The sequence below is a fragment of the Pantherophis guttatus genome, chromosome 1 (genome assembly GCF_059756535.1).
Source record: "Pantherophis guttatus breed Tessera chromosome 1, ASM5975653v1, whole genome shotgun sequence".
NCBI lineage: Eukaryota > Metazoa > Chordata > Lepidosauria > Squamata > Colubridae > Pantherophis > Pantherophis guttatus.
The window spans coordinates 97,875,349-97,890,760 of record NC_142063.1 but is presented as its reverse complement, the minus strand read 5'-3'; the positions used below and the strand labels follow the sequence as shown (position 1 = coordinate 97,890,760).

The window sequence follows — 15,412 nt, the reverse complement described above, 5'->3', positions numbered from 1 at the left end:
GTAGACCTTTACAGATGTAGTTTTTGTAAAGTTTTACTTTAAAAAGAAAAGTAATTAACAAAAAAAACCATGTCCCTGGCCTGCATTTCATCTATTTTTGTGGTGAGGGTAGCAAGGGTCTTGTCTCATAAGTATGGAATCTGCCTATAACAAAACATTTCAGTGTTTTGCAGTTTTAGCATTAGCTCATCCCTGTGATTGTGAGATCAAATGCAGACCTCTAAGATGTTAGTGAACAGCAGCCAAACTGAAATGTATAGGAAGAATTAATGCTAACATTTATATAGCAGCAAGTCTGTTGTGACATTCTGTAGAAGGAATGGACTTTACATTCCACTGATGAACTTTTCTATCCCAGGTTTTGATCAACTGCTATCTTTGTATTTTCCCATACAATTCTTCCAATATTCAGGCACATCAATCAAATAACAATTACCGTAACAGAGAAAACAAGATTTATTGGCTGGCGTGGCTGGATAATTAAAAACCACAATGCATTCACAAAACTGATGACATAAAAGAAACGAAGCAGTGGGTTGTTGATTACATATAACCATCACAGGAGTGACAGCACTCTGCATTGTTCATCTCAAGTTTTGTAAAGGGTTATTCCTGCTGTCTCTTCAATGGGTTCTCCGCCCCCCCCCCCACTCCCCAGGCGTGATTTTGTTACTGGTCATGTTGCAGTCCTGAATTTCCCCAAGAGTACCGATGGGCAGCAGAGCAGGCAGGTTTCACTTGGGCTCCATCTGATCTCTCCGTATAGGAGAAGAAGTAATTGTATAAACAGGAGGTTCCCAGCACTACAGCAAAAACTGTAATAATGGCTGCTACAATCCAGAGCACATTCCAGTGTTTATGCAGTTTGGGATACAGTATCTGTACATAATGGATAACAACTTCAAGTTTGCTGTAAAATGAAGCGGGGGTGGGGGAAGGAGTAAAATAAAATAAAATAAAATGAGCTTTTTTGGAAGCATTCCGAATCACAACATTTCTACTGCCTACAATGCTAACATCTCCTTTAAGACTCCAACTTAATACTTGATTTATTGAGTCCTGTGCTGAATATAACAGCTAGGGTGGTCAGCATTATGGCAGCAATTCTTCTTCTTTATTCATTTGGATTCTCTTGTTTGCTCAAATCTAAGGATTTATATAATATACAAGTCTCTTTCTAAAGTTTATATTAATGGCACTAGAAAGAAAAACGAAGTAGCAATATAAACAGCAAATACAGAATCAGTGCTACAGTCAAAAGTTGTTATTACATATTCAAAGCCACCGAAGTTCTCAATGACTGTAGTCACTTTGTAATTTAAAAAAAAAACCACAGAGTACAGAATAACAGAGTTAAAAAGATCTTCGGAGGTCTTATAGTCCAACCCCCTGCTCTAGCAGGAGACCCAAATCCAACATTAATTTTATTTAGCTAATTTATATAACCACCCATTTCACAAAAACATATATAGAAATTCACAGACAATCAGAAGCCTAACACAATATCACAAAAACTACATAAACATACTCCCTTTCTCCCAATGATTATATGAACTGAAAGATTTGTCAGAAATCTTTTTTAACAGTGTTTGACCCAAATTATGCATTTCATCTTCAGGAATGCCCCTTCTACCAAATCTTTTTCTAAGCAACCTGTTATGTTTTGTTTTTAAAGTAACAGATGAATGATCCGCAAAAGGAATTAGCCTGTTTTGTCACACAGAATTATTTCTGTATAAGTTTCTGTAACATTTATGCCAAACCTTCTGTTTTACAAATGCAAAAAAGAGTTGACATGTTTTGTTTTTTAAAATGTTTGCATTTAAAAAAAAAAGAGCTAACAGAAAATAAACTACAGTACTTTAATCCTGATCCTGATCTATTCAATTGTTGGATATTCCACATAGGAATAGCTATTTAATCAGAAAAAAAATAGTCTCCTTTTTATTATGAATAAGCAATGTCCTTACCTCTGTGGCTTGCTATTCTTATCATTTTCCATGGGCAAAAAATCCTTGAGTTTTTCATGAATTTTCTCTTCACTGTCTTTCAGCTCTTCACTTTCCTTGTTTTTCTTTAGGCCTTCCTGATAGCTGTAAGTATAGATTCATAATAAGATTAGAGCTGAGCGAACCTCTCTGAAATCAGTAGATTGACTGATTGAGGAGGGGCAGTTCAGATCTTTCCTAAAAGGACTAAAAGGAGACAATTTAGAATTTTAATGAACAAGGAAATATTTAATGAACATTTTAGACCTCCCTAATTTTATTAAAAAAATTATATAGCAATAGCTAGTATATTACTAATGAGATGAAAATTGAACACAGTTTTGGAAACCACAATTCAGTTCAGCTCTGTTCTTTCGCCAAATCCATTGGCGAACTCAGAATTTTATTTCCTTAAAAGAAAAAAAAAAGAGCAAGATCACTTTCTTAATTATATTATGTGTCATTTCTGTTTTAGGACCTCCCCAGTCCATAAATTGTTGACTTCCAGAACATTGAAATTCTTGATATATGGAAGGTCATAGAACTATTTCCCCTGCCGCATTTACAGTATTACTTGGTCCATGGGTTGCGAAGAGTCAGACACAACTTGGCAACTGAACAACAAATTTATTCATTCCAATGTATGAATTCATGGACCAGAATAAGGAACTGTACACCTTCAGAAACAAAAGCAGCAGTGAGGATTCAGTACATTTTTATAATGCCTGCAGCCAGAATATTGATGGGGATATGAGGTCTCTAAAATCTAATCTGATTTTAGATCTGGGGTTGAAGAAAAGATTTAAAATACAGTATGTCACAGAAGTGAGTACAGCCCCTCACATTTTGTAAATATTTAAGCATATCTTTTCACCTGACAACACTGAAGAAATGACACTTGGCTACAATGTAATGTAGTGAGTATACAGCTTATATAACAGTGTAAATGTGCTGTCCCCTGAAAATAACGCAACACACAGCCATTAATGTCTAAACTGGTGGCAACAAAAGTGAGTACACCCCGAAGTGATAATGTCCAAGTTCTCACCCTTTGTTATAAGCTTCCTCTTCTATTTTGGCTTTTGCCTCTGGGCTGATCTCTTCCAAGCCACTTTCTGTTGATGCCGAAGGAGGATGTTCACAATCCTGGTCGCTGTTTGGTTTTGCACTAAGAAATTTAAAAGGAAAATGATGCATCATTATTTAGGTTGCATATTAGGAGCATGAGGTATCTCTCCTTCCTTCCTTCCTTCCTTCCTTCCTTCCTTCCTTCCTTCCTTCCTTCCTTCCTTCCTTCCTTCCTTCCTTCCTTCCTTCCTTATCTTTGGGATTGAAAGCCTAAGGCTACCATATCCGGATGGTTACCAGCAAAAAGGCAGTTTTCTATAGCTAGTTGCTGCTATTTTGCAGCCTAGATACAGTACTCCTAGGAAAGGCTGATTTCATTCACATAACATTACAAAAACACCACCTAAACCAATCAAAATTGGAGAAAATGATGTATTTTCCAGTTTTGATTTGATAGAACATGATTCAGCAAACATTACATGCTTTGTACTCTTTGAGCAAAATTAGAGAAGATGCCCCCATATAGATCAGGATGGCAATGGATGGCAATGGACTGCATCCTAACCCATTTCTGCAAATTGTCCAAGTAAAACTCCCCCCAAAATGATGCTTTAATTTATGCTTTTCTCCCAGAACAAGTAACTGATGCAGCTCTTATTTAAAAAGAAGTTAAAAAAAAAACAACCCACAGGAATACAGTCTAGCTGTTTCTCATCTTGTCCGATTTATTTATGATTGTACCAAATATCTGATATCACAGCTTCATGGGCCCCACTGTCTCCTGGAAGCATGTATAAGAAAGCAAAAATTCTTGGAAAACACTACAAAAGTCATATTGTTTTTCCTGGGAAAGTCTGTCCTTTACATTTAGGAGTTTAAACATTATTTAGGCAAGAAATTCCCACTCTAATCCTCTGTCAGTTTCTCCTCCTCTATCGGATGCCAGCCAGTTCTGAGAAGATACCTATTTTACTCATACTCATACTCATCTCACCTGGCCTGCTGTGCTTTGTACCAACATACAAAAATAGCTGCACCCCCTTCAAATAATAACTAACACTATTGACATGCCTCAAACGAAACACACCCCAAATTATTGTATACCAAGCTGATTGTTGCTTGAAGAAAAGGGAAAGAGAGATTGGGTTTGTTCAGGGCATTCTGCCACCATAAAGCAAACAGAGAATCTTAAAATGTCTTGCTGTTATCCTCTGTCTCTTTCCTTTTTTTTTTAAATTTGATTTATATGCTGCCCTTCTCCAGAGACTCAGGGCAGCTTACAATGCGTTAAGCAATAGCCTTCATACTTTTGTATATTTATACAAAGTCAGCTTATTGCCCCCACAAACTGGGTCCTCAATTTACCTACCTTAGAAAGGGTGGAAGGCTGAGTCAACCTTCAGCCTAGCGGGATTCGATCTTACTTTAATTGCAGACAGCTGGTCTTAAATTACAGAGCTCTGTCTGTTGAGCTATCCAGGCTCCTTGCCTAAAGACAGTTGAGTCACACCATTCCAGGAATACATAAAGTATGATATGGGTTCTGCAGATTGCAGAAGATGGCCACTGAGCCCCATTCATCATTTCCCGTCCCCCACCGGTACTTCATCCATTTTTGGAATAAACTACTTTTGATATGCCAAATAAAGCCTGGTCAGAGGTTGCCCATTCCTGTTCTACTGCAGGGAAGAGTGCTGAATTGTCAGGACAGTTAGAATAGAGGTTTTTAACAGAATACAAGTTGTAAATCAGCCTATCAAATCACACAGAGGTCTGACAAATAGTCCTGGTATCTGTACAGCTACATTAAAGTATTTTATACCCAGTTGTTTCAGACCTATTGTTTTCTTAAAGATAAAAGTAAAGGTTTCCCCTGTCCAGTGGTGTCCAACTTTAGAGGGTGGTGCTTATCTCCATTCCTTAGCTAAGGGAGTCAGCATTGTCTAAAGATGCTTCTGTGGTCATGAGGTCAGAATGACTATACGCTGAAGCACATGGAACACTGTTCCCTTCCCACCAAAGTGATACCCATTTATCTGCTTGCATTTGCATGCTTTTGAACTGCTAGATGGGCAGGAGCTGGGGCAAGATTGGGAGCTCACCCTGTTGCCCAGCTTTTGGGTCTCAGTCTTTTTAACTACTGACCCATTGTGCCCAGTGGTGGGTTTCAATTTTTTTTACTACCGGTTCTGTGGGTGTGGCTTGGTGGGCGTGGCAGGGGAAGGATACTGTAAAATCTCCATTCCCTCTCCACTCCAGGGGAAGGTTATTGCAAAATCCCCATTTCCTCCCGATCAGCTGGGACTCGGGAGGCAGAGAATAGATGGGGGCAGGGCCAGTCATAGATGGTATTTATTGGAAGTACTCAAAATTTCCACTACCGGTTCTCCAGAACTGGTCAGAACCCATCTCTGATTGTGCCCCCTTATTGTTTCCTTCAAATTTTCAAATTTGCCCTTTCTAATAGTCTTTGTTTGATAGGTAGTTGCTCATTGTTTGTTCAGATTTAAATCACTTCCTTATTTTTGGACCTAGAAACTTTTTGGACCTAAAAGTCCCACTAAGAACATGACGTTTTGCCTTAATTTGTACATTCTTAGTTACTTCCACCATAGTTTGTGAATGGTAGAGTTTCTTCACACAAAGCCCAGTATACAAGCACTTACAGTTCATTAATGGGCCACCCCATTAACTTGAAGGAATTTCTTAGGAGTCTTTGGTAAGTAGTTACACAAAGAATCATCTCCATAGAATATTATTGACTATACTGTTGCTTTGTTTGTTTGTTTTGTAGGAAGTTAGCACCCACCCCTTTCCTGGAAGAGTGAAATATTTTAGGAAATATGAAAAAGGCAGAATATTATATTTCCCTGGATGAGAAATATGAGAAGCATATTTTACAGACAAAGCAGCTCCCACCTTCCTGCCCCCCACCCTTTGTCAATGGGCCATTAAGGCCTGGGCCAGTCTATTCTACATAACAAAGATCTGCCTCCTTCAGGCAGAGCCATAGTAGGAATTGCCAAAGATGGGATTAGCCCTCTACACAATAGCAGCAGAAACTCACCACATGTGACCTGGGAAGCACATGTGACCATCAGCCAGCAAGGCCCCCACCCCCTGGGAGTCTGACAACCAATCAGGATACTCTTCCTGTGCCCCAGGAAGTTCAAAGCTCAGAGAGGGCATAAAACAAGGCACGCTCAGCAACTCGTCCCTTTTCTGTTCAGGAACTCAAGCCATGTGATCCTGTCCACCATTAAACCATCTTTCCAAGCAGTCTCCATGTCTCCAGTGTCTTTTTCCCCACTTGGAGCAGAACCTAGAAGGATGTTTCTTCCAACAGTTTGTTTGTTTTTTATTGAAAAGTTTTATAAGAAATACAAACAATTTCCCCCCCCCACCCTTTCACCTTCCCCACATAATAGAAATTGTACATTTTCTTATACATAAGAAATCCTACACATACATGTTTCCCTTAAGGAAAGCATTAAAATAAGACATTTTAATTACATTCGGAGTTGCTCTTCTTCTCTTTCTCCCCTCATTCCACAACAAACCTTCTTCTTCTCCTCCTTTCTTTCCCTTCCCTCCCTCCTCTTCTCTCCTACTTTCTCCTGCCTCCTCCCCCCTCATCCTACTTCCTTTCCCTTTCCCCCACCTCTCTCTTCTTTCCCTTCTCGCCTTCACTCCTACTCCTGTCCCCTTCCCTTCCCTTCCTCCTCTCCTTTCTTCCATTCCTCACCCTCCCTCTCCTCTTCCTACCCCCTCCTCCTCTCTTCTTTCTTCTTTGCTGTGAAATATTTTCCTCCTTTAGTGTCTGAGCAACTCCTATATTCTACTCATAGAATATACTTTCTTCTGCTACATTTCTCTATTGACCACTTTTCCCCCCCCATCCCTTATCCCACCCACCCCACCCCCCCGACTTCCCAGAGCAAAAACAGGGTATAGCATCTAACAAACATATGCTAAAATAAACTAATAAATTATAAAGTTCAAAACTCTCACATGTTCTTTAACTCCCTTGCTGCAATTCATCAACCTCCCTTTTATATATTCTCAAACCCAATTAAATTAAGTTCATTCTTCCTGCTTATAAAAATTTTTTTTCCTTGATGTATAATCCAATACTTTAGCAGTCTTACAAACAGTAAAAATCATGAATAAATTCCATTTCTATACCCTCAAACATCATTCTTTTTAAACATTACTCCCTAGTGAAATTCTGAGTTTAACATTAATCCTCTTCCTTCAAAGAGAAAAAAGAAAGAGAAAAAGAAAAGAAAAAAGAAAAAAGAATTTTTCATCTTAAAATCTTACACATTTTATCTCATATCTTTTAAAATAATATAGTCTTATGTTAAGCATTTTAAAAATCTCTTGGTACCTTTGAAACACTTGTTTACCAAATATAAATTTCAGAATCTACAGGAGGATGTCTTTCAAATTTTCAATTAACCGTCTTAATACCTCTAACTTTTTAGAGAGCAGCCCTTTACTATCCAAAACTAATTATCATTTTGCAATAAAATTCTGAATTTAACATTAATCCTCTTTGTTTCAAAGGGTTAGGCATCTTAGAAGCTTATACAATTTATCTCATATATCTTTTAAAATAATATAACCTTATGTTAAACATTTTATAAATCTCTTAATGCCATTAAAACACATACTTGTCCGATGCCAGTTCCAAAATCCACAGGAAAATATCTTTCTTAATCTTCTATTCTTCTCTTCTTTCTATATTTTTTCCAATCCTTTTTTTTAATAAATTCTTTCAACAGCCCCCCCTCTCCTCCCCCCGGTTTTATTTTTGAAACTTTTAAAATGGTGATTTGAGGTTGATGTTTCTGAAATACTCGCTTTCTTCTTGAGGTCGCGTTTTCTAACTTGAAATCCCCATTTCGTCTCTTCTTGCTTGTATAATCATTCAGTCCATTTCTTTGTCCATATAGCCAAAATTTGTTGCCATAAAGATTGTCAGCTTGCAATAAAGAAACTATTTGTTGCTTTTCTGTCATTTGAATGGAAATGTCCACCAAAATCTTTGTTTCAACTGTGCCAGCCAGTCTCTTAATTCTGTCCATCTCCTGATCTTCCAAAAACAAATTCTTCTGAATAATTTCCTGCTGTCCCTCTAACAACTGCTTATATTTTTCCAAGCTGTTTTTGAAAAAGCCCTTTCAATTGTATTCAACAGGGCTGAAGTAAAAGAGTCTAAAAGTTCTTGAAAAGCCTGGACTGTCACGGCTTGGGAATTTGCTGATTCACCAGCCCTGTTGTCAGCCATATTTCAGCCACTTTGTATTCATCCAGCTATCAGGACAACAATTCAACTCTTTTCCACACAGTATAAAAACCAGATTTTAGTTAAAGTCAGTACCAAATTCTTTTCCTCAATACCAAATTCTATCCATGGACGCTTCCACTTTAAAACTTTCCCTTAGGGTGTAATCCAGTAGCTGTATCACTGTTACAAACTTTAACAAGCCTTAACAAGCACTTTCCCTGGTAGTTTCCTCCTCTCGCCCTCAGGAGCCATTTTCTGCATTTTAAAATGGAGTTAAAGTGTTATTTGCAAGTTTTCCTTTTGTTTTCTCCTGATTTGCTCTGTCTGCAATCAAAGTAAAGATGTTAAAAGTCCCCCCGTTGATTTTCAGCAGATTTTGGTCGCAGCTTCTAGCTCCGCTTTCGCGGAGTCATCTCTGGTCCGGAGCAGCTTGACAGGCTTCTATAGGGAGCCCACACCCTTTGCGCCCCAGGATTTCTCCTAGCGCACTTGGGGGGCTCTACCTCCCCCTGTCGACTCTTCTCTCTCCCCTTTGCCCGGCGAGAGGGTTCCAAGCCTCCAGGCAGCTGTTTTTCGGCTGTTCTGGGGCTTTTACGGAACCGGGGATCGGGCGCTCATAAAAGAGCGTCTTCAAAGCTTGCCGAGCCAAGCAGAAGCCTGTTGCTTTGTTTGTTGAAAACAATTACTACTCATAAGTAACTCAGGCTTTGCCAAAGTCCAATTGTTGTTTCTTATTTATTGAGACAACTTATAGGTTCCCTAACTATGGCTTATGTTTAAAAATAGGGGGAAAAATAAGTGAATTAAAACACTTCCATGTATTTATTTATTTATTTTGGGAGAATCAGGATTCCCCCCCCCCCCCCAGATTCCAGTATTTCTTTTCCCCCTAACTGAAACCTGTCTTTAAAAAGAAACCCCAGAACTTGTCATGGAGAGAAAGAATTACAGTAGACATAAAGCACTTTAATAGGACTCTTTTATGCATTATTTTGTACTAGTTTACAAATCACTAGTCATAATTCCAAACGTCAGCAGAATCTGTTTTTTTTCCCCAAATGTGCTGTATTTCCTGAATATGACAAATTCTTTGTCCGGGGAAAATAGCTGCCAATATAATACAAACTTTCTAGGAAATACGTTCATGCACTGTTCCAAAACACAGAACATCCTGTATTCCTGACAGTATTCTTTTGACAAAACATGACACTCTTGGCATGCCTATGTTTTGGAAGTGAAGGAAATAAAGATATTTAAGCATCTTTATTCAGGAATTCAGTAAACTACTGTATCATTCGTATTATCTTGGAATGATTACAAGTGAGACTTAACGTTATATTATATCGCTGATGCTATCAGTGATGTAGTTTATTTATTTAAAGGTCCCACCTTTAAATAAGTGGTCCTTATCAATTCAGCTTAGCAGCTATACACACACACACAACTAATCAGATACCAAAATGAAAAGATCTTCAGCCACAAGAGGAAAACATTTTTGTTGTTGTTGTTGTTGTTAGTTGCGAAGTTGTGTCCGACCCATTGTGACCCCATGGACAACATTCCTCCAGGCCTTCCTGTCTTTTACCATTCTCTGGAGTCAATTTAAGCTCACACCTACTGCTTCAGTGACTCCATCCAGCCACCACATTCTCTGTCGTCTCCTTCTTCTTTTCCCCTCAATCGTTCCCAGCATTAGGTTCTTCTCCATTGAGTCCTTCCTTCTTATTAGGTGGCCAAAGTATTTGAGTTTCATCTTTAGGATCTGGCCTTCTAAAGAGCAGTCTTTAGATCTCCTCTAGGACTGACCGGTTTGATGGCCTTGCAATCCAAGGGATTCGCAGGAGTCTTCTCCAGCACCATAATTCAAAGGCCTCAATTCTTTGGTGCTCAGCCTTTCTTACCTTGTCTTAAATACTCATCGATGGAGGGAGGGATCTCCACATGGACAAAAGTTGGTCTTCTTACAAAGACATCTGAACAACCAGGTATTGTGACACATCAGAAACTTTAAAAACTTCCTGGTTTGCATTACTTGGATTTCTGTCCATGTTGGTAAGTCATGGTTTTAAAATCATAGCAAATATTTGTAGAAATACTTCCAACTTGGCAGGGTTTTAATCTGTGCACTGATTTATTGAGTGGATTGAGCCTTTGCAAATCTGACTGAAGTTCATGCTTTGAAGTTTGGCTTTTTTCTGGAAAGCATCTCCTCTCTTCTCTTCTCCTCCCCCTTTCCCTTTCCCTTTCCCTTTCCCTTTCCCATCCATCCATCCATCCATCCATCCATCCTCTTTTCCTCTAGCTCAAAATTTTTATTTGTGTTCCTCCCTGAAGTTTCAAAGGCTCCTGAAGAAAAGTGAAATAGCTGGAAAAGCAAGATATATATCAAACAAACAAACAAACAAACAAACAAACAAACAAAAAACAAACCTAAAATGTGTTCACTACATCTGCAGCTTCCAGGAAGGTAGTCAGATTAATCTTTCATCAAAAAAAAATCTAATGACACTTTTTACAAGGTTATTATAGGATAAGCTTTCCCTGGACATGTTGAGGTCACCGAAAAAAATTCCTGAGATGACTGCTGATACCTGGGTATTATTCTTTATATGTCAGATTTACCTCTAAGTATGTTTTTGCATAAAAGATGGTCAGTTTGTGTAATATAAGGTCTGGTAAGCACTAGAAAATGAGCTGCCGGTATGGGCTGCTTTGTAAAAATATGGTAAAAGGAATTGATGGGCAAGAGCAGATTTTACATCTGAATCTAGTGTAGGATTTAATTAACTACTCTATATTTCTACTACTATTGCTAGTTAATAGGGCATCTAAATGATGACTACCTGTAGTGTAGATGTACTCTATTTAAACGCCAACAATCAATCAGAAGCTGAAGAGCCATCTGTGGAGATTTTTAAAGTTGGATTTCTGCTCTGAGCAAAATATCATGTGATGTATGATATTAAATGAGCCATTTTAACTCTATGTGTGGGACGTAGCAAGTAAGAAACATATGCAATCAATGCTGACTTGAGCTAGTGATAGAATACCATGAAACTGTGGGTCTCATCACAGCATGAAGCTATAATCTTATATAAATCTATTGGATAGTTAATTCCCAATGAACTCAATTTCTCTCTAAAACACAAGGTTTTCATGAATATATTACTTTATTCCCCATTTTTAAGGATTCAATCTTATATACTTTTTTTTTGTGTGTGTATACAAAGTTGGCCTTATTTCTGAACATTCAGACAAAGAAGCAGGTATGTTTCTTTGCCCAACCATATTCTTTTCCTAGAATACTAGTGCAAAAACAAATATTCCACCAAAAAGATAATTATATTTGTTCCTCAAAATATATATTTAGGAATAGTAATACAGTTGAGCCCTTGCTGTATTACTATCTACCATATGACTATATTTATTACTGTATTACTATATGTATTTTCAAGCTGTATTATATTGCCTTGCTTTTTTTTGAAAAAGGAAATATTTTAATGCCAGTTAAAATTGTCTATTGTATAATGCTTAATGAAATAAATATTCATGTACTCACGTCTCTGTAACTACAGGTAAGATCGGAGTTGATGTCAAATTGCTTCTTCCATTTGATGATTCAGACTGTAAATAAAAATATTCATTCAATGTCATTCAAAATCAAGAGCATAAATTGCATTTAATATATGAGAGTACCCTGATCACATGAAATATATGATCTGTGTGTTTTCCAAATAATTAATATCCAACAGACAACAATTTCAGTATAAACTGGAAGATCGAAAAGTACTTCCTTGAGAGTTTTAAGACAGTTTTTCACCTAACTGCATACTTACATTTATTTGGAGTATAAATGTAATCATTAATTTATATTTATATGAATCTTTATATAGGCCAGGTTTAGAATATATGGCATTTTTAATTAATCAAAATCAAAGTTTTATTCTTTAAAAGTGTATTTATATACAATTTTCTATGTGTAAATTTTACCAGAGAAGATGACACCAAAGGTATGGGCGACTGGCTAGGTGACTGGCCTGGGAGCTCAAACTTTGAAACAACAGCAACGCTGACTCTCCTTCGAGGCACCTAAAACAAAAAAGCATGTTATATTTCAATCTAGACATTTATTATAGTTTCATGGGAAATACAACTAAACAGATTAGAACAAAACATGCAGAAAGGAAACCATGGGACTTCAGGATAAGTTGCTGTACAACTCCATAAAATTCACAAAGTAATTTTATTGTAACTTTCAAACAGCGGCAATAGTTTCTACGGCTCCATAACACTTCTATAAAAGAATCTCACAGAATGTTAAGTGCAGGATAATTTTATATATGTTTATTCAGAAGCAAACTTAATTGTCTCCAGTGGAGTTGGTTCTCTATTGGTACCTCAGGTCTGCTGTCTCTGATAGCTAAGTTCTTAATGTAGTGGCTTCCTAAGGGCCAAATTATATATTATGTTAAATTTATGTTTTCTTTGAAACACTTCACTCTTTCCATTTCTTAATCACTTAATCCTGCCTCACACTGTTGCAGCAGTAAAAATCTCATGTCTCCACCCAATACAAATTTGCACAAAAGGAAAAAAACAAACAAACCCAAAAATCTAAGCAGCCTGCTGCTTTGTACATCTCTTGTACGTCTCATCCCTTGCCTAAGACACAGGGGAAAGTGACAGTGTATCAGCAGTTTTACTTCAATCGCTTTATGTGGGCTAGAGAGGGGGAAAATACAATTACCGTGCCAACATTCCCCTCAGGCTAATATTCTAAAACTGGGAGGAAGGATGAGACAACAATTCTCTCAAATGGGGAAACTATCTTCCCAAGTTTTGCAGACCTCCTGCATTTTCAGATAAAAATCAGCTTCATGGAACCTTCCTTCTGCATTGCAGCTAATTTGGAAATAAGATCACAAGCTGGCGTGGGAGTGTTGTAACCCCTTGGGATGAAATATCCTATCTAGGACACCATGAGTGATAGTCTTCTCTTAAATAGTTGCCTGATTCATTTTATTGGACAAGGAGAGTTACAGAAGAGCACAGGTTTGGTTAACAGATTTTACAGTATGGAAACTTATGCAAATAGTGCATTAAACAGCTTATTAAAATTGGGAAAAATACCTTTCCAATAGAAAGAGACATGGATCTTGATGTCCGAGGCACACCGTCATCTGTTGCAAAGTATAAAACAAAATTGAATGGAAAAAATAGTGGTAGAAAACACAAAACCTTATTTAACAGACTGTTTTATATTGAAAATAAGACTCATATCAAGCAACATTAAACATTATTATAAACTATGATAAAATATTGTTATGGTGATCAATATGGATTATCATTATCATACCAAAGGTGCTTTTTCAAGAGGTAACTAGACTTTCCGTTTTTTCTTTGAAAATGTTTTGCTTCTCATCCAAGAACCTTCTTGGATGAGAAATGAAACCAGAAAGCCCAGTTGCCTCTTGAAAAAGTACCTTTGGGACAACCATGACCTGGATGACTGAGAGTCTCCATAGACATTTTGGTTGAATGTGTTACAATCTCAGTTTTTCTGAAGATACTTAAATCAAGATTTTTTTTAAAAAAAATACAGTATTATTTAAGTGGAGTTTGATTCCAGGTGACTTCATAGCTATGGCCACAATTTGATAACAGCTTTACCACTGCCTTCTTTCCATGTTATTTTTCACTTCTCATGTTAGCTCTGAGCTCTGGAATTTTCTAGTAATCTCTAAAACAAATACTAACCAAGCCTATTTGTACTTAGTTTTTAAGCCTGGAGCTGCCTCCTGCTAAATCAAGATGCACAATTTTATTCAATAAATAAATATTCTATTTATCAGGTATTTTATACACACAAGATGTCCCAAAGGACTCAGTGCAATTTTAAGTTTTCTTAAAACTATGGTAAGAGTTTTGGGACACTCCATATTATCTTTAACTATGTAGGAGAGCAAATAAAGGTTTTACAGCAATACAAAGATGTGTTTAAAATCTCAGGACGTTTTACCTGGAGAACCATAGCTTCTGCTAGAATTCTGATTAGCAAGTTTCTTATACTCCATGAGCTCAGCATGATCCTTTTCATATGTTCTTTTTAAATTCTCTACATACTGCATCATAACTTCAGTAGCCTTTGACATACGTTTTTCCTAGAAGAAATAGATAAGAACAACACACATAAAGGTATATTTTTGATATCAAGGAAATAGCAGTACAGTAGAACATCTGGTCATGAAAGCTTCTGACCACGACCAAATCAGGTTCCAACCAAAAATGCACAATTTTTTTTCCCGTGGCCGATTTCCCCTTCTGCGCCATTTTTTTTGTAAATTTCCAAAATTAGGTTTGGGTCACGACCAAATCAGTTTGCGACCAAAGTTATGGAACCAATTATGGTTGTGACCAGAGGTTCTACTGTATATAACAGTTTTTAGCTATATGATTTTACTCAAAAGGAGACCCTGCCAGTTTGGCACATATTGTAATGAGAATGCCATTGAATAGAATGTCATTTTTCTTTTTTCTTTTTGTTATTAATATTCAAATAAATGTTCCTCAGGGAGTGACAGTATCTGAATTCTGTCTTTTAATCTATGACCCATTAAGGGCAGAAGCTATCATACTATGCAAGGTGATTGCCTGGATGCAATCTGATCCCAAGAACTCTTGAAGTATCAGATACTCTGAGATTCTCCGTTTTGGAGACTAGTTCTTCAGGATCAACAGTTGTTTATGCCAAGTAAACCACATTTTTTAAACCTTACTATTATGTACATTTTTCTTGCAATCTACTGATTAGTTTACCTTATTTTATCAATTTATTCTGTGTGAATCTTCATTTACATCTCCACTGTATTAGTAAATTGAACACCTTCAGTTTGTACTTGCTTAAACAATAAGGTTATTTTGGATTGTAAGAAATTTTTAGATCTATGTTCTCACAAGGCATTTGACTGTGGGCTGGAAAAAACACCTGCCTGGAACCTTAGAGGTGGTGCTGGTGTGTTAAAACAAAACAAAAAAAAAGTTTAGTGTGTTCAGACTTTTGGAT

At 37.2% G+C, this 15,412-nt stretch overlaps 1 protein-coding gene across 1 annotated transcript in view; it reads right to left on the bottom strand.

Annotated features, from left to right (window-relative positions):
* Positions 1-438: 438 nt before the first annotated feature.
* The window catches only part of IRAG1 (inositol 1,4,5-triphosphate receptor associated 1), an 86,469-nt gene continuing 71,495 nt past the window's right edge, over positions 439-15,412 (bottom strand). Inside the window, exons 15-21 of the mRNA XM_034417080.2 lie at positions 14,369-14,510; positions 13,480-13,529; positions 12,340-12,438; positions 11,909-11,973; positions 3,037-3,156; positions 1,971-2,093; positions 439-910 (exon numbers count right to left, since the gene is read on the bottom strand). Of these exons, the coding sequence (XP_034272971.2) occupies positions 670-910; positions 1,971-2,093; positions 3,037-3,156; positions 11,909-11,973; positions 12,340-12,438; positions 13,480-13,529; positions 14,369-14,510 (840 nt within the window). The 3' untranslated portion in view covers positions 439-669. The remainder of the gene's footprint in view (positions 911-1,970; positions 2,094-3,036; positions 3,157-11,908; positions 11,974-12,339; positions 12,439-13,479; positions 13,530-14,368; positions 14,511-15,412) is intronic.